General features: G+C 48.0%; 1 protein-coding gene across 1 annotated transcript; it reads left to right on the top strand.

Annotated features, from left to right (window-relative positions):
• The first annotated feature begins 1256 nt into the window (after positions 1–1256).
• tent4b (terminal nucleotidyltransferase 4B) lies at positions 1257–22907 on the top strand. The gene is made up of 12 exons (XM_062549874.1): positions 1257–2236; positions 13948–14071; positions 16505–16551; positions 17998–18118; positions 18422–18529; positions 19176–19304; positions 20063–20276; positions 20654–20780; positions 20996–21099; positions 21240–21427; positions 21670–21825; positions 22138–22907. The coding sequence occupies exons 1-12, from the start codon at positions 1662–1664 to the stop codon at positions 22291–22293; spliced, it is 2049 nt and encodes a 682-aa protein (XP_062405858.1). The 5' UTR covers positions 1257–1661; the 3' UTR covers positions 22294–22907.
• Positions 22908–23127: the final 220 nt, after the last annotated feature.

Genomic DNA, 23127 nt, shown 5'->3' with positions numbered 1-23127 from the left:
CATATCAGAGGTAGGCAAATTGGCAAGCTCCAAATTTGCACAAACATATTGTTTTGCATGCATATGAACAATTTGAATAGAAGGAGGGGGACGCCGATGCAGCTTAGATGTCTTCATACTAGTGAAAAACATTATTGACTAATGTTTCGATAGTCACATCTTCATCATGTCTTTGGAGGGAGGAATGTTTGGGTGGGCTAGGGATCATACCTTATCTGACACAAGACTCCACACAACTTACAGGTCATGGTCATCTCCAAACTGGACTGCTGTAGGCCTAATTCACTATTAGCTGGCCTGCCTGCTTGTGAGATTGTTACAACTGATTCAGAATGCTGCAGCACGCCGGGTCTTCAGTCAGTTGAAGAAGATACATGTAACTCCTCTAATTACTCTCGGCTCCATATAGTGGCCAGAATAAGATGTACAGTAGCCTATGTCTCACCTGTTTATTTTCATTAGGTTGATCATTGATATTGCATTGACATTATTGTTTATTATTGCTATTTCCTTTTACAGTCTGACCAACATTTTCAAACTGTTCACTGTTAATTTTAACTAGGCTATTGTATTATGTTTATGTGTAAGTCGCTTTGGACAAAAAAATCCCATAACACATCAGTCAACCATTGGTCTGGGTAGTAGGCATGAAGTAGCCTACATGGTTTAGTGACAAACCTGGGTAAAATAACTCAGAGTAGGCCTAAGTGATAAACCTTTAACAACAACAGCCCTATTGTGTTTTTGCATTGTTTTTTAGGAGAATGAAGCCATATACAGTTCTTCTATATTTGGAGCTTACCCTTTTTTTTTGTAGTAAATTTACAGGTTTGTCATAAAACCACTAGGCTACTCCACTGGTCAACATCTTTGAGGCTACATCAAGTTCACAAAACCTACACTAGGGCATGCTCTCTTCTAGGTAAACTTAACTTCGCAATCAGACCTCCCGCAGTCCAACCTTAGTTGTCAAATTTCAAATGGGGATACAGATTGATCAACTAACTACACCCACTACCCTAAACAGCTATATCTGTAGGCCTAGCCTATTTTTCGTTTTGTTTACATCTTTCAACGTATGTGCTGTTGACAGGAACTTTAGTCACTAAACTCCCTGCAAATGTTTTAAAATCACAATCATTCATCAATCCGTAATTGTTACGTAACAGAGGAACTGTTGTGCTCTTGCGTAACAACGCAACAACTTTCTTCGTGCAGTTTAAAATCCCCTTTCACTCCAGGCGAGTCTGCGCAGTGTCATCATCATGTAGTCCGCCATTGAGAGGACTCGCGATCAGTGAAAGGGTCAGAGTTGCTTCGACTGTCGATGGTTGCACGTTTCTCTCTGTCTATCTGCCCGTTTTCATTTTTTGAACTCTGATCATAGTTTTAATCATCTTCAAATCATCCATTGTGTGGAGGGAATACCAACTTTTCTCTGCTGTGAATGATTTTCCACTCTCAATTTAATGGAACCGGCTGTTAGTATTATAGGGATATATTTGTTGCGAGCAGGCTATCAGGCAAAGTAAGCTAGCTAGCTAGCTAGCCCTCAGCACAGAGCTTGTGAGGTAGCTAGCTGACTGACTGTGGTTGGCTAACTGGCTAACCGAGCACGAACTGAGCCTTGCTCGGGGGGCAGTGTGCCTGCAGTACAATTTATGGATCCTAGAATTGCCTGGTTTCAGCCAGAACAGCGCGGACCTGCTAATAGCTTGTGGATGCAGATTTGGGAGACAACGCAAGGTTTGGGAAATCTGTACTTCAATAACAACTATAGCACAGGAGCTAGCACGTCAAGCCTTAACGTTAGTCCTAAATTGAACAGTAACGGGGCTACGAGTAACGTGATCACGACCGAAAACGGGACTCCCAATACCACAATCGGCCCAGGCGTTAGTGGCAGCAGCGAGTCCAGGAATCAGGGGATGTCTACTTTAAGGGTCGATAGCGATATCGTGGAACAACGGGACTTCATTCCTTTGGAAACCAACAACAACCAAAACAACCGAGCTGTCGTGAGGGGTGGCGGACCAGGGGTGCTGCCCAGTGGGGTTGGGGTTTGGAGAGGGGATGTTGCGGGGCACCGTAACAAGAGGAAAAGAGATAACAAAGCAAGCACGTTTGGGTTCAATAGTAGTCTCTTGCTGAATGGATCTGGAGGAGACGATACTGATGGCTGTGTTTATACGGGTACGCCTTGGAAAACCAGGAACTACTCCGAGGGAATTATTGGGTGAGTTGTCGTGAGCTATCAAGCTAGCTCACATGCAGCCAACATAACAGCTAGCGCAGTTAATGTATCACGTTAGCTTAGCCTTCAAGCTAAGTATTCCTGAGAAGTGCATCAGGTAACTGGCACACACATTAGATTTCGATACTATTTGAGCATTAGCCCAAATACCACCAGTACATTAATCGACACATTTGGTGATCGTACATATGTCAGTGAAATGTCAATGAGCTGCTTAACACATTAACCTACCGTTATCTGCCAGTGAGCCTCAACCACCAGATGACGGGGCGACGGGGTATCCAGCTTTCGTAAACTACTCTACCTAACTTCAGGAGCTTCCCAATGATCTGTGTAGAACTAGCAAGGAGTAGAGCAGATTAATTCATTTATTTTTTGTCGTGACAGAGTTAAAGTTGATGGTGAAAACACTCCGCACACACATTTTGTGTAATGAAAGTAATTTGGATAGCTGCAATTCTGTGCAACATTAGAACAGTTTTCACAGATGTCAGCTGTTGCTCTGATGTTAAAACGAACTCATCACTTGCTGTGAAATATATCGTCATACGATTTTTAAAACGGTAACTAATACTCCTCTGTAGTATCATCCCTTCGTAGAGTTTGGGTACAGTCATGATTCTTAGTGAACGTTTTTTGGCTTGTATGTTGGAAATGTTAACGAATGGTCAGTGACTTCAACGTAGCTCACGAGCCAAGTACTGATTCGTTTTTTAACCATATTTGGCATGACATTGTAAAGACATAGGAATAGGAAATGTCTCTGGAGTGATTTGGGACCCGATAACACTGATTTCTTTCTTTATATAATAAGATAATCGAACTGTCAGAGTAGCAAAAAGGACGAGATGACATTTTAACTATTATAACGATAAATACTAATTTTCCCTTTCATCTTACGTAGCTTATGGTTTCTCTTACACCTTTATGAAGTTCTGGATGCCTTTGTAATTAAAACGTTTGTGGTGATGTCATCAAGCACAAATTAATAGTTGACAGTCTTATCAGTTAGGCACGCTGCTTCCCTGCCCTTTCAAACATGCTGTTCATACCCGTTAGCCTAAGTTGTGTACTGAGAAGTCTTGTTCATGTGGGTGGGGTGTTGGTTAAGTGAAGTTTGCTTGTAAGGGTTTAGATACTTTTTTGCTTGCTATTTGCAGTGGCTTGCACTGCCCTGAGCAAAGTCTTAAGGCTAGGGGCTGATCCTCATTTATAGAAAGATTCAAGCCCAGTGTTTATATAAGTGCATTCCTTTGTGATTACTGTTAATGCCTCCAACCCTGTGCTCCACAGCCCAGATCACCTTCACAACTAGGCTGTTGTCACTTTTGATGAATTAAGTTGGCCTAGCTGCATTTTAAACATGTGTGCTGTAACTGTGCAAATTTACATATAGATTTCTTCTGAGAACGAATTGGCATTCAGATGGCACATACAGTAGGCTACACCCCGCAGGTTTTTAAATCTTGAGCTGTTAGCCTACTATTCATCAGCTTCTCTTTTTTTTCTCCGTTTCCTTTATCAGAGCGCTTGAAATCAGGGGCTAATTTGCATTCTAATGCTCCCTTACTTGTCACACAAGGCTGTTTCTTCTTGTTGGCTCACATGTCATATCGAACACAGTCACCAAAGCATGATGTGCTAGGCAGACTGTAAAATTGGAAAATGTGATGAAAATGTCAAGGGTTGGCCGCCGTTCGCTGGCAGTGTATGTTCCTCTTTGTGTTTTTCTGAGTAGTTGTGTGTGTGTGTATGCGCGTGCGTGTGTGCTTGGTGCGCGCACATATCCATGTGTGTTCATCTTACTCTGCGACCAGCCCCCCTTGACGCTCGTGTGGGAGAAAGAAAGGCTGTTTACATGCTGCACACGCTGACAATGTCCCAGCCCTGTTCTCCCTCAAAACAAACCCAGCCTCGCTTTTCAGCCCGAGAAACCCGATCAGTGGCTTTGTGATGTCACGGGCCGTAGTAGCCAATCGGCTGCTGGGGGAGTGAGGGAGTTCTGCTTCAGCTGGCTTGCTCGTGCTTCTTCCACACTGTTGTGAAAGATGAGGGATTTCCTCTGTAGGATGGGGGGAAGGCTTGAGTTGGTTTTGTGGTGGTTCTACTCATTAAAGCACATGGCTGCCTCATGACTGTACTGAGACACAGTTTTTTTTTTTCAGTGCTTCACTCAGTACAAGGGCTTTTATAATGGAATCCCTAGTTTTAGTAGACTCACACTCTGGACCTTAAATTCCGTTGTCAGAATTGTTGACCGTTCTTGAACAAGTGTTCGTTTAGATTGTTCATTAGTAAGCCCCATATAACTAAGAGGTTTAATGTTAAGTCATGACCTATGAGCAGGGACATTGAGTTCAGTCTTCAGTTCCTGCTAAAGATTCCCCTTAGATTGGTTTTATCGGCAGCAGATCAGCAAGGCTGAATGAGTTTCTCTGAGTAGTCAGCTTCTGACTGTAGGTGAAGTTCATGGATCGATACTGTAGTGTCCATTGGCACAGAGATTTTCTGCGTGTGTGTGTCTCTGCCTGTGTTTTTGGCACACCTAGCCCAGTTGACTGGCAACAGTCCAGCAAGTGTGAGTGTATGAGATGTTAGGTGAGAGAGGCTGTAGAGGGAGGAAGCACATGGTAGTGAAACATAGGCCCCTCCTAGCGGCACGTGGTAGAAGGAAACCCACTGACACTTCAAACTCCTTGTTTGTGCACGTACATGGAGTTTTGCCATCCGTCTAACTTTTGCCTATCCTCCTCTTGTTCCCCCACCCCTGTCTTTTACATTAGGTCTCCTGATGTTGGTTGTTCTTTAGTCCCATCTTTCTTAATGGTGTGTGTGTGTGTGGTGTGTGTGGTGTGTGTGTGGTGTGTGTGGTGTGTGTGGTGTGTGTGGTGTGTGTGTGGTGTGTGTGTGTGTGTGTGTGGTGTGTGTGTGGTGTGTGTGTGTGTGTGTGTGGTGTGTGTGTGGTGTGTGTGTGTGTGTGTGGTGTGTGTGTGTGTGTGTGTGGTGTGTGTGGTGTGTGTGGTGTGTGTGGTGTGTGTGGTGTGTGTGGTGTGTGTGTGGTGTGTGTGGTGTGTGTGTGGTGTGTGTGTGTGTCTTTGTCTCTACATGTGTGAGAATGAATTGCCCTTTAGCATCAGTGTGACAGTCCTCTCCGCCCAGTCGGGTCCTGTCATTGTCCAGCATACTTTGCTCTGGTGGTGAGAAGGCTCTGCATGAGGACAGCCTGCCAGCATCCTTTATGCAGGAACATGAGCTGGGCGACACTAGCACTTAGAGCCAGTAACACACTCCGCACCAGGCTTTGGACACAGTGAACACTGGATAGGAACATGGAGAAGATTGAACTTCAGGTTACCCCCAAAGCATTCCTGTGGGATTTGTGTGTGTCTGTATGTTTCTGTGTGTGATGGAAGGAGGAGGACTAGACAGAGTCAAGTCAAGTGCGTGTTTATTTAGCCTCCCTCTACTGTATAATGAAGTCAGTCACTATTATCAGGTTATCTCAAACGGAGAACAGAACATAGAGAGCCTGCACATGTTCATTTGGTTAATGTTTGAACAGGTGTAAAGTGGCTGATAGATGCAAGTTTATTGCCAGCCGCTTAAAAGGCCCATCTATTATGATGAGGTAATGAGGCCTGGACAGAGATAATATCCTTTGAGAGACACACTACAGGCCAAAGTGTGTTTTATGTGTTTTCACATTCTTCCACTTATTGGTAATGTAGATGATCACCAAGAGGACTTGGGCCCAGTTTTCAAGTTCACGGCTGACATTTCCATACTTGACTTATGACCTGTTTGTAAATAGACTAGTATGAACAAACATTTTGAAAACGCTGTACAGCAAATCATTTAAGTGAGTTATTGGTGATTGAAATTCTCTGCTGTCGTAGACAAGCATTCTCCAGAACCATATTAGGTTATCCTTGTAGTGGTTATAACCGTGATTGACACACCCTGCCGTCTTCCTTTTCCTCAGAATGCGCTGTGCTGATGCATGTGTGTTCTGGGGCTTTAAAAAATAGAAAAAAAGAAAGGGAAAAAAACATGTCTTTTTCAGCCTGTGGAATGCTGGGAGCTTTTTTATTGCTGTGCTAAACACAAGGTTCAGACCTCAGCCTCAGGGAGCAGAGGAGGACCATGTGTGTGTGTGTGTGTGTGTATATGTGTGTTGGCAGATGTTTATGTCAAAGCTTTGGGTTAAGCGTCAAAAAACACTCGCTGGCTGACTGTGTGAGGAGGGCTGTGCGAGCGGTCCATTCACTGAGGACTGCCTCCACACGGAGATGGGGTGCACTGACGCGGAAGTAGCTCTCCTCGCCTCCCCCCGGACTCCCCCCCGCTCATGTGACTTTATGTTACCAGCACGCCATCCCTTCCTGTGCCTATTCCACTCAGATCTGCGCCTGCCCTGCCTTAGGTGGGTTTGTGGTTGCCACCGCCGCCACGTTCTAGTAAACAAACAAATAAAATAACAACAACAACCTGCCCTGCTGAATCTGGCCTGTTACTGACCATACATCATTTGTGAAGTGGTACCTTTTCCAGATTTGTTTTGTTTTTGTGTTTGTACGTGCCTGTGTGTGTCTGAGCTTGTTTGTGCGTTTGTGTGCCTGTGTGTGTCTGTGCTTGTTTGTGTGTGTGTCTACCTATGACGTGCATGTGTTTGTGTTGTCATGTATGTTGTGTCTGAGTGGATTGGCCGTGATGTCTGACTGCGGATTGGTGTGCCACATTTAAGCTCCTGACTGAAACTTGGGCACTGGGTTATTTTGGTCCCTGATCCTGCTGCAGTATTTATAGGCAGGTGGCGAGCATCCCGACTGGCCGAGATTGGGGATGGTGGGGTAGAGTGGGTTACATACAGGACTGCATAGTCCACTTTCCTAGAAGCACGCATCAACACAAACCCCTCCCTCTCCTGCCATTAGATAGTAATGAACCTAGAACTCTCTCTCTCTCTCTCACACACACACACACACACACACACACACACACACACACACACACACACACACACACACACACACACACACACACACACACACACACACACACACACACACACACACACACACATACAGACACCTTTGCCCACTTGAGCATATCTGCAGGCTTGATAAGCACAGCTCTGCCATTGGAAAACACCATCCTCCTGCTGACCTAGCAGATGGCTCTTGCGTGTTTGTTTTGTTTTCCTCTTTTTTTTTCTCCTCCTCCTCCTCCTCATCCTCCTCTTTTGGTATGGACAGATTTTTTTTTCTCTTGTTCTCTCCAACACCACACCCAGTCCTTCAAAACCACAGCGCTGTCCTGGTGTTTATTTAGCAGCTCCATGGGCTTCGCACCAGCAAAGTGTGTGTGTGTGTGTGTGTGTGTGTGTGTGTGTGTGTGTGTGTCTCTCTCTGTGTGTGTCTGTGTGTCTGTGTGTGTGTGTGTGTGTCTGTGTGTGTGTGTGTGTGTACGTACGCGTGCGTTTGTGTGTTTTGTTTTGTGAAAGCTGCCTGCTGCACGGCTCCAACCCGTTTTGTTCTCAGCCCCACACACACACACACACACACACAGAGGCTCCTCTCTGTGTGAGGATTGGCTACAGGCGTCCAGGCAGCCCGTGCTGTTCCGTGCAGCATTACATAATCTCCATATGAAGAAGGCGCAGGCGGATTATGTGATAAGGGAAGCCAGGGATCTGTATGTTCCTGTGCCTGAAGCCACGAGAGAGAGTGTGATAGTGGAAGAGAGAGGGAGAGAGGGAGGGAGCGAGAGAGAGAGCAAAACGAGAAGGAGAAAAAGGGAAAACAAGAGAGGCACAGGCGAGTGTGTGAAATGGTGAGGGAGGGATTTTGAGGCAGAGAGCAGGAATTTGTGTGTGTGTGTGTGTGTGTGTGTGCGCGTGTGTGCGCGTGCGTGTGTGTGCGTGCGTGTCTGGTCTCCATCCCCCTACCCACCCTGTGTGTGTGTGTGTCTGGTCTCCATCCCCCTGCCTACCGTGTGTGTGTGTGTGTGTGTGTGTGTGAGTGTGTGTGTGTCTGGGCTGGTGAGCGGGCCACTGGCCGGGCAGCGCAGCGCTGTGCTGGCGAGGCGAGTCGTGTCGTTTCCGGCGCGTGTTGTGTTAACCCAGAAACGAAACTGAGCCACTGTTGCACTGGGTCACGGGAGGCACCCAGCCCACTGCCAGAGCTGTGAATGGAAACCTATCCTCCTCTACCTACCGTCTCATCATTACCAACACAGACCTAGGGGCCTAATAAGGGTCTGTGTATGTGTGTATATAGGTGTGTGTAGGTGTGTGTGAATATTTTGCTTGTGCTTGCCTCCGTTTACGTTAGCGTTGTGTGTTTTTATTTGTCTCAGTCTTCTTGGCGTGGGTGTGTGGTGCGTGTGTTTGTCTGTTTAGCTGTTTGCGTGTGAGTACTACTGGAGCATTGAAATGAAGAAGTCGTTTGTTTTCCACCAGGGGATTCACTGACAGCTTTTATATTGCACCTTATCAGTGTTGCTTTGTGAGCACCTTGAGTGGTCTGTCTGTCTGTCTGTGTCTCTCTCTCTCTTCCCCCCCCCCCCCATGTTTCTCCCTGTGTCTCAGAAGAAATGAAACTCTCTCTCTCTTTCTCTCCTCTCCTCTCCTCTCTTTCTCTCTCTCTCTCTCTCTCCTCCCCCTCCTCCATCTCTCTGCCTGTGTCTCAGAAGAAATGAAACTGACAGTGCGCTGCGTTTCTCTGGAATGCTGCCTGCCTGAACTTTGAGCACCAGCCTGCTGACAGGCTGTCCTTTGTGCTTTGGGTTTAATGTGTACGGTGTGACTCATGAGAGCATGCACTAGGTGTTTGTGTGTGTGTGTGTGTGTGTGTGCGCACGTGAGTGTGTGTGTATGTATGTGTGTGTGTGTGTGAAAGAGAGAGAGAGAGATCCCAAGAGATCTCATCTCATCTCCAACACTTGTTAGGCTTGACCCCTGGTGTAATGTTACCCCTCACACAGACATTTTAGTGTGAGCCTCATGCAATTACAGTTCACCGGCAGTGGCCTTAATTGGCCGAAATGGTGCTTGTAGCAGCTTAAGCCAATAACTATGTTTTCCTTTCTTCGTGGCCCACTGAGGAATTAGTAGACTGTATTGATCAGAGTCGGGCTATAATTGGGAATGAAATTTGGTTATCTGAAAGCCTGTATTGCTGCCTGTATTGTGTTGAGTTGTGATCGCACTGTAGGCTGAGGAGCTAGCCCGCGTCCGTATACTATGTCTGTAATTGAGAGAGCGAGGCGAGATGCCAGGGCTCTAGTCCCTCAGGTTGTTTACATGTTGATGGTTTCTATCACACCCTCATTCTGTGCTCATACACACAAACACCTGTAAGAAGCTAGCTATCTTGTGTCACCTCCACATAGGCGTGTAGTCTTATTCAGTGAAGTCTGGGAGGCATGGTATGGCATGGTGTAACAGTGCAGTACAGGAGTCTTGGGAAAGGTAATAGGCTGCTTGAGAAAGGTGATTCAGTGGATGCGCCTTGTTAATAATTAATATGACGGGGTTGCTGTGTCTTATTGAGAAATGTGAGGTCACGGCAAATTTGCGCCCAGTTCTGAATGCTGATAAAGAAATGAGGATCTGTGTCTGATATATCGGTGGTAGAGGAAGAGTTACATTATCAGCCCACCACCACTGTGTAAGTGGGCTTGTAGAGGGACTGTAGAGATTGCACACCGTGTGCAAAGACTTCCATTGACTGCCCTGCAAGATTCTCAATAATTCATATTTTTCGATCAATGTATGAAGCTGATTATTTTTTTACCATGTGCTTATTTACTTGTGCAGTGAGATGACCGGAAAAGAAGATTGCCATGATTTGTTTGTGTGTATGTGTGTGTGTGTGTGTGTGTGAGAAAGGGTTAAGGTGTGCACCTGCCGCAGTCCTTGCTGTGTCTGTTGACTTTGCTGGGTGTGTTCGTGTTGCAGCCTTTTGTTGCAGTGGTGGCTGGGCGTGACGGAATACTGTCAACTTGCCACTGCAGAGCCTGCACTTGTGTGTGCGGGCGTGTGTGTGTGTGTGTGTGTGTGTGTGTGTGTGTGTGTGTGTGTGTGTGAGAGCGTGCACGCAATTGTGCACGTGTTTATGAGACACAGGAGCAGGCTGTTCTCTCTGCAGACTGCCATGTCTAGACCACCAACACAGAACACAGAACACAGAACGTGCACACGTGTCTTGACTCCCTTTCATTACAGATGCAGTTCTGCTGCACCGCTCCACTCCCAAAACTGCGTCTCCCTGGAATCCACGATCTGGGTCTAGAAAAGAGGAGACGAGAGACGAGGAGGAGGACAAGCGCCTCTCCCAACCCCCCGCACGCCTCTGCTGTGCAGTGCAGTCCCGTCCCAAACAAATAGCCTACATATCCATTACACGGCTATATTGTGTCTTGCGTCCGTCCGACCGCAGGCACCTGCCTGCCCGCCTGCCCGCCTGCAGTGTGCCACAGATGACCGTGGCTTACACGCAGAGCCCTTTGTTGGCCCTCTGTTGCCGTTGTAGCTCGGTCCTCTGATAATTGCCCATAAGTCTTCTCCTCTGACACACACAGGAGCCCCCCCCCCCCCCCCCCCCCCCCCTCCGTGCTGCAGCCCTCCTCCTGTGCACAGCCGCACCACGCATCATGGAACGCCAGGCTTATGCTTATGAATAGGGTTAGGGTATTCAGCCCACGGCCTTATCCAAAGCAGCCTACATCCATAACAATGACCGTAGTTGTAAGAATAACATGAATGCGAGTGTCAATTTTATAGTGAAGTGGCTTATTAGAATGATCGGCAAATAAAAGAAGGCAAATAGGCTTGTAGTAAGAGTTTGTTCTCTTCCCTTCCTGGCAGTGTAGCTGTAGTAGTAGGGTGGGTCGTGTGTGTTGTGGAATTCAGGTGAGCGGAGTTGAGAAGCTCATTAATCTTGGCGTTCTGCTCAGGGCAGGTGAGCCACTAGAAAGTGTGTGTGTGTGTGTGTGGGGGGGGGGGGGGGGGTTGTGTGTGACGCGCCCTGCGGGGCAGCCTGGGATCGATGCAGAAATGCATGAAATGTGCTCGCAGACACTCCTGTTACACCCAGCCAACTGTCTTGCTACCTCTCTGTGAAGGGAGCCAGGGAGTCGGGGTGGAAATAGCATTGGCTGGTTGCGCGTGTGTGTGTGTGTGTGTGTGTGTGTAGGAGCGCTCACGATTGGGATTTAAACACACTCTGCTGGTGTGCTGTGGCATGGTGATTGGGGGAATGGAGACGGTGGTAGAATGTACGGAGAAAGGTGCATTGAGCGGAGGACATGTTGGCAGGTAAATGAAGTCTGAATTGTTTTGTTGCTCTTGGGTCTGGGTTCATATTTGTAGTGGCACCTGTGTTGGTCTGTGCACATGTTTGGTGTTTGAGGGTCAGGGATAGGAGTGGGTGTGTGTGTCCGTCCAAGGTCCCAGTGACCAGGCAGGCAGGGCAAGGTGACCTGCCCCCCCCCCCCTCCCCTAGTGTGTCCAGCCTGGCTGCCTCATAGCAGAGGGCAGGCCTCCAGAGTACACACTGGGCACGTGCAGTAGCAGCAGTAGCAGCAGTAGCAGCCCTGCCTCTCACTCAGCACACAGTAGCCCCCTCTCCTCTCCCCTCTCTCTTATGCTCTCTCTCTCTCTCTCTCTCTCTCTCTTTCTCTCTCTTTCTCTCTCTCTCTCTCTCTCTCTCTCTCCCTCTCTTTCTCTCTCTCTCTCTCGCCTTCCCCTCTCTCTGTCTCTCTCTCTGTCCCTGTCTGCTCGTAGGTTGTTGGAGAATGCAGTGGCCTCAGTCTGTAACACGAGAGGGAGTTTCTGCTCTCCTGATATAGGCCCTAGTGTCAGAGATCGGCGGCGGTGGCGGTAGCGTTCCACGCGTCATTCTCTGGGTTTTTAAAAAAACACTCCTGTGAGTTCTGTCAGTCCAAGTCTGTCTCCGAGAGGTTGCAATGAAGCCACGTGTTTGGTCGATGACTGATAAGCATGTGGTTTAGGGCTGCTAGGTGTGCGCGTGTGTGTGTGTGTGTGTGTCTGCGCGTGTGTGTGTAAGGATTTCTATTAGCAGAAAGAGCTCATTTGACGTTAGATGCAGTGTATATATAGTACAGTACGAATTGAGTTGGTGTGAAGGCTTCAGTCCTGGTCGTAATTTTAGTACAGAAGTGGAATATGTGTGTGTGTGTGTGTGTCCGCGTCCGTGTGAATCATCCGGGGGAAGCCAAGTTGGCATGGCCACGCGGTCACCGAGGCCAGGCCTGGCACCAACCAGCCCGGGGGGTCTCGCCCAGCTTCAGCAGGCCCTAGTTGGCATCACTGCTCTGGGAAGAGGGTGAGGAAAACCAGGCCTGTGCCACATGGAGCGCAGCCCCATCCCAGCTGATCCTCCCCCCCCCCCCCCCCCCTCGCAGTGGCCTAGTGCCCCTTACGTACGAGGGGAAACAGCCATCACGTCTCCTCATTAGGTTATGGCATGTCTCCCTTACTTTTTTTTTCCATTGAGGGTGCAGGTATGCTCTGTGAAGGTTAAGTCTGGAAGTATGTAAATGCAGAAGGTCAAACCTTTAAGAGGGCACACTGAGCCCTCTGGCAGTTCTGAGGTTGATCAAAAACTCTCTCCTAAATACCACTGAAATGTCAACGAGGCTTACCGAAACGCAGCTCTTAATCCTATAACTGCTCGATTGTCGTTGGCATCCGCATAACTGCGAGAATTAGTTATTAAGTTATTGGGAGTTGTTAATGCTGCTACTTTAGCCGCGTGTGCTACTCTGGCTAGTGTGCAACTTTTAAAGGGTAAAGATTTGTGATTTATGATTAGCTCGAAGGACGCGCATGTCTAGACGCAGGTTGACCTTTTCCCTTTTCGCTGCCGTGCAGGAAACAAAGATTGTAATTGTTTTGCCAAGTCAAGAGAAGTGGCAGCTGGGTAGCAGCTATGAGAGCCATGCACTTTGCTTTGGCTCGAGGTGACGCGTGATCTGGGCACTGGGCACTCTTAGTCACTCATTGCAGTGCGCTGACGTCTCCGTGAAGATGAATGTTCTTCATCTTGTACGGTTACTAGTGCCGTTCAGACCTCCCCTTGCTACTCCATGCCTACCGGGCTGTCTGCTAGCTCTGTGGGCTGAGACTTGAACTTGAAGTGTCTCTCCTTCCTCTCTAAGAATTTAAATGCGCTCTTCCACATGATGTCGGTAGTTTTATGAACTTAAAAACTTCACGTGGTGCTGATGCATCTCCTGACTCACTTGATATCGGTACTTTTATGAACTAATAACTTCACATGGTTTTGATGTGTGTCCTACTAACTCTACATGTTTGATATGTCCTGAGATGAATGGTCCGATGAAGGGTTGTTCAACATATCTCTTTTCCTTCTCTCCCTCTCAATTCAATTCAATTAAATTCAATTCAATTCAATTCAATTCAAAGGGAGCTTTATTGGCATGACTTGTTGAAGCAGTGTTGGCAAAGCCGACATACAACAATACAAACAGACACAATATCTGCTTGGGAACAATACATAAAAATGAAGAAAGAAAAGAAACGAATAAAAGGAAACTTATTTAATACTACTTATTTAATGGTCTTTTCCTCTTTCTTTCCCCTCTCTCTCCCCCTCTCTCCCTCTCTCTCTCTCTCTCTCTCTCTCTCCCCCTCCCTCTCTCTGCAGGCTGCATGAGGAGATCCAGGACTTCTATGAGTACATGTCCCCACGGCCGGAGGAGGAGCGCATGAGGCTGGAGGTGGTGGATCGCATCAAGCGGGTCATCCAAGACCTGTGGCCGGCTGCTGACGTAAGACGCTTAGCAACGCCCACACACACACACACACACACACACCAACACACACACCCACTCTGCTTTCTCACCTCTCTTCACCTCACGCTGTGGCACGAGCACTTGTGTGCGTAATCTCCGTAATGCCCGGGACGGCATTAAAGCCATTCATAAATACGAGCTTGGCACTGCCAGCCCTGGGCACTAAACGCTGTCCTCAAGTGCCCCCCCTTTTCCTGGGAACGTTCGAGCCTTCGCCTTCGCCATCCCCAGCAGCACCGTCCCCAACACCACGCTAGGGGATGTGGCGCTGCTTTATCCTTCTACTCCCCAGCTGTTAACGCCGAGCAGATGGGACTGTGTGCTCACTGCAGCAGGAGAGAGAGAGAGAGAAAGAGAGAGAGAGAGAGAGAGAGAGGGCTCCTGTGTGCTCAGGCTGGCGTGAGGTGTGGGCGTGCGGTCACGGTGGCTGTTATCTGGGCAGGGCAGGGTTATATTTGGGTCTCTCCAGTCCAGTCCCAGCCGGCCCCTCCGGCCCCTCCAGGCCCTGCGGGACCCAGGTGGCCTTCTTCTCGCTGACTCGGAGGCTGCTGATAGCGTGGCTGCTTGCCCGGGGGCCTCTCGTGCTGCTGCTGTCCTTTTCTGCTGTTCACACAGTGCCCTCACCTGTCTCGCTCTCTCTCTCCTTCTCTCCTACCTGCTCCTGTTCTGTCGCTCACGCATGCTTGTTGTCTGTCTGTCTGTCTGTCTGTCTGATTCTCTTGCCCCAGTCTGCCTCTTTTTGGCTATCACCCGCCTGTCTTACTTTCTGTCTCGCCCCTGGAAATCCAGAGAGCCCTTTGGGTAATGGTCTCACCTCTGCATGATAGCCTAGTTTGTCATTGTCGTCGTCACAATGGAAGTCTGTCAGCCCTGCTACCGTTGCATCTTCTCTCTCTCTTTTCCCCCCCTCCCTCTCTCTTTCTTTCTCTCTCTCTGTCTCTCTCTCTCTCTCTCTCCCCCTCTCTCTCTTTCTCCCCCCCCTCTCTCTCTCTCTCTCCCCCCCTCTCTATCTCTCTATCTCTTTCTCTCTCTCTCTCTCTCTCTCTCTCTCTCTGCCCACCACCACCACTACTCTCTTCCTCGTCCCCTGAACGTCCCCGTCCCCTCATGTGTCCTCCATGACCCTGCTGCAGTGTCCAGCTCTTACCGGTGCAGCTAGCGCGCTGCTCCTCCAAGGCCTCCCATTCACGGGCGGGTCACATGCCCGCTGGCTCTAAGCCGATTTGGGGCTTTAACGGAGCGACTGGATGCACCTGGAGGTGGACGGGGCAGTGGAACTGGAGTGTAAATTGAGCAGTGGGGTTAAGGCTATTTTTGAGCCTTTGGGCTCAACTAGGTGTGTGTGTGTGTGTGTGTGTGTGTGTATGGGTGATGTTTAAGCCCATGGGGGGCTGGGCTGGGGTGGCTGTGTTTCTGTCGCAGAAAGAGAAAGGAAGAGATAATACAGGGAAAGTGAAGTGCTCTGTGGGGTGCCTGCTTAGCCCTATACACACACACACACACACACACACACACACACACAGACACACACGTACACAAACACCACAGCCCAGTTTAACACCTTCATTCAGGACCCTGTTCTAGGAACTAGCATCAACTTGCATCCCCTAACACACACACACACACACATACACACACACACACACACATACACACACACACACACCGACTCCGAGCTTTAACCTGATTGGACGTTCCTTCATCTAGGTGTCCATCATCAAGCTGACGGACTCGTACACCGAAGTCACACCCCTTCAGCCCAGTTTAACACCTTAACTCCTATTCATTCACGACCCTGTTCTAGGAACTAGCATCAACTTGCATCCCCTATATCTCTCTCACACACACACACACACACGCACACGCACACGCACACGCACACGCACACGCACACGCACACACGCACACACAGACACACCCTCCTGTGTTTTTAGCTTCTCTTCATTGCTGCTTGATGGCAACCTGTTGAGAGAATCTCTCACGTCTCGGCGGCACACAACAGACGCGAGTGAGTGAGTGAATGAGAGAGTGAATGAATGAGAGAGAGAGTGGTGAAGCTCTTTAAAGATGAAGCATCTGATCCAGGAATCCACCTGAGCTGGAAAGGCAGCGTGCTAAGACGAGCCCCAAAACCCCGGCAACAGCATCCCCCATGCCGTGGGAAAACGTCCGCGCTAAGCCACACAGTTTTTCGCCCCAAAGCCAGATCGGTTGGAATTCTGCACGCCGCGTAATCTTTCTCAATCATCTCTCCCCTATGTAGCGCAGCGTACTGTGATTTATCACCCTGCATTAAGGCCAGGCCCGCACCCTAGTTTGTTGTGTTGGCATACTGCTTTTGTTGTCTTAAACCTAGTCTGTATTCTGACAGTCTGTCAAAATTGTTTATTTTGATTTCTTCTCTGACAGGTTCAAGTGTTTGGCAGCTTCAGCACAGGACTGTATTTACCCACCAGGTGAGATTATGTTTATGTAATATTTATATAATCAACAGTGTGATAACGTTATATAAAGTGTGTTGTGTGTGTGTGTGTATATCTCCTAGGTTATCTCTATGTGATGTACAGGCAGTTCAGTGTTTTGTGTTGTGTGTGTGTGCTGGTCTGGCTCGGCTCTTGAGGTGAAATCATGGGAGAGCTGCTTAATCTGGAGCAGTTTGTGTGAGAGGCTGCGTGCGACCAGATGAAGTGGTTATGCCGCGAGATGATTGGCCTTTGTGTGTGGGATTAGGTCTCCAGTAATTTTAGCGGAGTTTATCCTCTGATCCTGAGTGATGTATTATTTTCTATGTGTGTGTGTGTGTTGAAGGAGGAGGTGGGGGGGGGGGGGGGGTCTCTTTTCCTTTTCCCTGCCCCCACTCTCCTCTCCTGGTTTAAATAGCAGCGTTTTACTCGTCTCACGTCACAGCAGTTGCCCAACAGACGCGTCACCTGGATTAGTGCACTGACACCGTGCTCTCTGGGATGTGGGCTGGATTACTGCCGTGTGTGTGTGTGTGTGTGTGTGTGTGTGTGTGTGTGTGTGTGTGTGTGTGTGTGTGTGTGTGTGTGTGTGTGTGTGTGTGTGTGTGTGTGTGTGTGTGTGTGTGTGTGTGTGTGTGTGTGTGTGTGTGTGTGTGTGTGTGTGTGTGTATGGTTGTAGGTAGCTCTTTACACTTCGGCTGCCGTGTGTGTGTGTGAGTGAGTGTGGGCGCGCTGAGCCGTGAATGTGTGAAGACTCATTATATTTGAGAGTGCGCCTTGAGCATATTGAGCCGATAACAGCCAAAACATTTTGTACTCAGCTCAGCAGCCTGGTGTTTTCATTGGCTGCTGTTCTAACAAAGCAGCTTTATATTAAAGAATAAGACATGTCTTCACCTGAATGCACAAGAACATTTGCATTCATGGAGACCCTGCGTTGTGCATGTTGACCCTGGTGCATAAGGTTTGGGGGGTGGGGGGAGAGTCCACCCTAAAGGCATTTATAGGAACGATGTGTGAACATGTCTTTAGGCACGTGATATGGGCTATATGGGACTTATATGTAGTGTGTGTGTGTATGAGAGAGAGAGAGAGAGAGAGAGAGTGTGGAGTGTGTGTGAGAGAGTGTGTGTGAAAGAGAGAGAGTGTGTGTGTGTGCAAGTGTGTATGAAAGAGAGAGAAAGAGAGAGAGAGAGTGAGTGTGTGTGTGAGAGTGAGAGAGAGAGAGAGAGTGTGTGTGTGTGTGTGTGTATGTATGAGAGAGAGAGAGAGAGAGAGAGAGTGTGTGTATGAGAGAGAATATGTATGAAAGAGAGAGAGAGATTTGTGGAGGGGGGGGGGGGGAGGTACAGAGGTGTGGGTGTTGTGGGTGTTGGAGTGGCGCAGGTGGCTGGGCTAGCATGCTGATCTGTGCTGTGCTGTGCTGTTCTGTGGCCTCAGTGACATTGATCTGGTGGTGTTTGGGAACTGGGACACACTCCCCCTGTGGACGCTGGAGGAGGCCCTGCGCAGGAAGAACGTGGCCGACGAGAACTCCGTCAAAGTGCTGGATAAGGCCACGGTATGTATGCCCCTGTGTGTGTGTGTGTGTGTGTGTGTGTGTGTGTGTGTGTGTGTGTGTGTGTGTGCTTGCCATTGTGGTGTATGTATATGTGTGCAATGCATTTTAGTATGGAGTGTGTTAATTGCTCATGTGAGAAGCATTCACTGTGTGTCTGAGTGTGTGAGTGAGAGAAAAAGAGAGACAACAATAACACAATATGAGACAACATGAATGCCAGCTGAGTCACAGCTAGACTGCTGGTCAAAGTTCCTGTCCGACTCCCGAGCTTTAACCTGATTGGACGTTCCTTCCTTCATCTAGGTGCCCATCATCAAGCTGACGGACTCGTACACCGAGGTCAAAGTGGACATCAGCTTTAACGTGCAAAACGGCGTCAAGGCCGCCTGCCTCATCAGAGACTTCAAGAAGGTGAGCAAGCGAGCGCACGTGTCCGGTCGCCGGTGCACAGTCCGGCATGACTGCAGTGCTCCCTGCTGGCCACTATCAGAGCTGTGGAACACTGTTCTAGCATTGGGGAACAGGAACCATAAGAGGGAACTCTTTCAAAGTTTAGAACACGGAGCAAATACACAAATGCACAAAAATCGACCTCTTACTGGTCTTGTGACCTAACTGGCAAAGCCACGTGGAAATGACATCACTATCATGTGTGTGATTCCCTAGGAGCACACACACACACACACACACACACAGACACACATATTAGATGTTTATTTAATTGTCTTTGTAAGACATGTTGACCTAATGATTGAGTGGGAATGCATGACCGAGGAATGCCCAGTATCCACCACACCCAGACTTGTCATCATTCCTGCGTGCCTTTCACTGTCACTGAACTGACACACCTCAGCAACCAGTAAACAAAGTGACGACAAACAACACTAACAAGACCAATAGCATCAACAACAACAAATATTTCCTTTTCCACACCGAAAAACGTCTCTCTCAGCACAACGTGATGCCCCACCTCGTCCACTAGAGGGAGCTGAAAGGAGACATGATAGTGCAGCGCTGATGTGTGTCTGTGTATGTATTTGTGTGTGTGTGTGTGCAGAAGTATCCGGTGCTTCCCAAGTTGGTTCTGGTGCTGAAGCAGTTCCTGCTGCAGCGGGACTTGAACGAGGTGTTCACCGGCGGCATCGGCTCCTACAGCCTCTTCCTCATGGCCGTGAGCTTCCTGCAGGTAGGCCTCACCTTTTGTACTTCACCTGCCTTAAGTGCAAGACTAAAGACTCTGCACTACCATGTTTTATATCCTATCCTATATATGGGCCAGAGGATCAAGGTGAGGTCAGGGGAGCAGTGGGATCAGTGGTTCTCAACCTTTTTTGATCAAAGGTCACCTATTACACTGAGTGTATTTTTCTCATGTGTTTTGTATAAAATGTGTCAGCTAAGTGAATAACTAAGAAGACAAAACATGCAGGGAAATCAACCCACATAACAGTTCTGCATAAACGAGGAATCACTGTATATTGTCCGAACGTAAAGAGTTTTACTGTGAACACACGGGGCATGAAGAGAGGACTTGTTTGTGACCATGAAAGGGAAGCGAGTGTCCCAGCATGATCTTTTTAGGATGAGGAATTCCAGGCACAAAAAAAAATGTCAGCCCTGTGACCTTTAATAAATCGGTTTTGGAGCAATCACAAGCTAATGTCTGCTTTGCACTTGCAATTAGGAGATTAAATCATTTTATCAAGCGCAGATGTCTCTGACTCTGTGTTTACGTTTGAATTTGAATGTTTGATCTAACTGCAGGGGTATGTGATCAGGTCTCAGATAAACTTGCGAACAGAAAATACAGCAGATAACCTTTTATATAGCAGTTTTTCATTTTTATAATTGCTATATTTTAGTATTGATGGAAATGATATGAGCAAAGCAATTAGTTTGAGACGGTTTTGAAAGTTGTTAACTGGGGGTCATTTCTTGCTGCAGATGCACTACAGGGAGGACGTGTCCAGCCCCAACACCAACATCGGCGTCCTGCTCATCGAGTTCTTCGAGCTCTACGGCCGGCATTTCAACTACCTGAAGACGGGCATCCGGATAAAGGACGGCGGCAGCTACGTGGCCAAAGACGACGTGCAGAAGAGCATGCTGGACGGCTACCGGCCCTCCATGCTCTACATCGAGGACCCCCTGCAGCCAGGTGAGAACAGCCAGGAGAGAAGGGATGAGCTCACTCTGGTGATTGATTGGTACTTGGTTAAAATAACAACATGTGACTATCCAAAATCGCTTATGTTACTTTTAAGTCTAAACCACCTCCACGGTTATACAGCTGAGTTACAGGTGTGAATTGGCTTGTAAGAAAAACAGATATACTAATGCTATCAACTATGTTTTTTTCTATTGAGAGATAAGAGTGATGTTTATTGTAGCCAATTTCACACAGCCCAAGTTCTTAATATTTCATCTACAGTATATCTGTAGGGGTTGACAGAAAGATGAACTTTGCTGGAAATTGTATGCTGGCTCTATCTAGTCTCTTCTCTAAGTCGTCTGACCCTCTTTTGTCCGACGCAGGTAACGACGTGGGCCGTAGTTCGTACGGAGCCATGCAGGTCAAGCAGGCGTTCGACTACGCTTACGTGGTGCTCAGCCACGCCGTCTCGCCCATCGCCAAGTATTACCCCAACAACGAGACCGAGAGGTGAGACCCCTAAACCTGTCTACTATCTACAGGTATATCCCTACGCGGAGCAGACCTAAACTCACAGCCAAATTCCAGCCTGCTCAGGCCTTTTTTTGGCCAGAACCTGTTTTTTTCTAATTTGTGTGCCTTTATCAAATGCAAAAGAGATAACTGCAGTAGAGGAAATCAAGAGTTTTTCATGTCGTAAAAGTCCTGATCTATCTCTTTGACAGCATACTGGGGAGAATAATCCGGGTGACCCAGGAAGTGGCTGAATACAGGGACTGGATAAGCAAGCAGTGGGGGGCCCAGTCTCAGAACGAATCCGTCATCAACGGTAAACCTCCAGCTCTGTGGATTTAAATAGGCAGAGCACAAGAAAGTCTTTGTATTAAACTGAACTGACTAATGTTACATGGTGTGATGGAGTATTTGGATCACAAAAAAAACCCTTCTTTTTGCCCTGGGCCATGACAGGAAATGATGTCACTCTGGAGCCCCAGCAGCTAGATGAGTGCAACAACAACGTGTCGGAGGAGCCAGCGGTGCCGCCCTCCATGTCCCGCAGCAAGAGCTCCTCCAACTCCTCCACCCCTCCCTCGTCCCCCTCCTCATCGCCCTCCACCTCGCCATCCTCCTCCACGGCCTCCAGCTCAAGTGATGGGGTGAGTTGAAACACACACACACACACACACACACACACACACACACACACACACACACACACACACACACACACACACACACACTATATTCAAAGATAGCACACATACACACACACACACACACACACACAGGGACACGCTCACATCTGTACACACATACATGTTGACTCATCAAGGAAGCAACATGAAATTTGATTGGCTGGGAGACGTGTTTTTGAGGGCTGTGATTGGCTGTTTTTCAGGACTCCGACGTGTCGCCCTGCAAGACGGTGAAGCAGCAGCAGCAGCCTGCGCGCGGCACCAGCACCCACCGGGAGAGCACGGAGAGAGCGCCGGCCAACCACCGGGCACAGAACCACTCCACTGCCAACCCCAGCGCCAACAGCAAACGCAACAAGGTAGGGCACCCGCAACAGTCTGCCAATGCGGCAGCTGCATTTCAGGAATATACTTCAGACTTCATTTTATCAAGACGAATTAAGACATTGCAAATGCAAACTTGTGGTGTGTGTGCCCCACCGTGAAGTCTACACTGATGTTGATTTCGTATATTCATTTCGTACTTTTTCTCTGAATACAGCTCTGCAGATCCGTCACGCACTATGCAAGCTCACAACAATTTGATGGTGTGTGTGTGTGTGCCAAATATTGATTGAACTGTGACAGCTGATCATGGTGTGTTGTCTTGTGTTTTGTTTGTGATTGTGCAGTCTAAACAGCACCACCAGAACAAGGGCCAGTCCCAAGGCCAGCAGAACTCCTCGTCCAGCAACAAGAGCCACCAAAGCAGCAAGCCACATCACCAGGGCAACAGCAAGAAGAGGAAACCACAGAGGGACGCTGCACATGAGGACCTGTGCAGATAGAGGGCGCTGTTTCCCACGCTCTCACTTGCTCTCTTCTTTCCTACAACCTCTCGCCTCGCAGACTGAGCAACTCCGTGCAGTTCCTCTGCCCTCCTCCTGTCTTGGGAGGGGCTGGGAAGGGAGTGTGTGTGGAGGGGATGGGGGAGGCGTCTCTCTAGTGCTACGGTCACTTTCCTTTTTCTTCCTCCCTCTTTGCCGAGGGAAGTGCGACTTTTTATAGCAGAGAAAAAAAAATATTAAAAAGAGGTAGAGTTCATGGGCGTGAACAGAAATCATGCAGGAGAGTCTCTTGTGTCCCTCACTGGCTTCTGTAGCACAGCTGTTGCCCTGACGAGGAGCTGGCCCCTCTCACTTTTCCTTGTATGGCTCCCCTCAGTGGACAAACAGAGCGCCGGCCGGAGGGTTTACCGGGACCCACAGGAGCAATAACTGGAGCTCTGAAGTCTCTGCCTGACTGAGAACCTTTTAGAAAAAAAAGGAAAAAAAGCAAATAAAAGATTTAAATAAGTTAAAAAAAGAATAAATGACAAAAAAAGTTTTAAAACTGCTAAAATGTTGAACATATACATGCAAGACTTTTTTTCTTAAAAAGAAAGACTGAGGAAAAGATGCAATCAATTAGATGGAAAACCTTAATTATGCATGAACATAGTTTTTTTGTCCTTTTTTGAAGAGTGGATACCTTTTTGTCATGTAAAAAAACAGGTTATACAAAGATTTGTACTTATGAAAATAGCAAAAATCTTGGAAAAAAAAATCTAAAAAAGTAACAAAAAGACAAGTTTCGTACGAATTTCTACTTGATTATATGGATGCAAACACACTGTTTAGATG

This window comes from Sardina pilchardus, chromosome 11, assembly GCF_963854185.1.
Source record: "Sardina pilchardus chromosome 11, fSarPil1.1, whole genome shotgun sequence".
NCBI lineage: Eukaryota > Metazoa > Chordata > Actinopteri > Clupeiformes > Clupeidae > Sardina > Sardina pilchardus.
The sequence above is the reverse complement of the archived record's forward strand: the minus strand, read 5'-3'. Positions and strand labels throughout refer to the sequence as shown.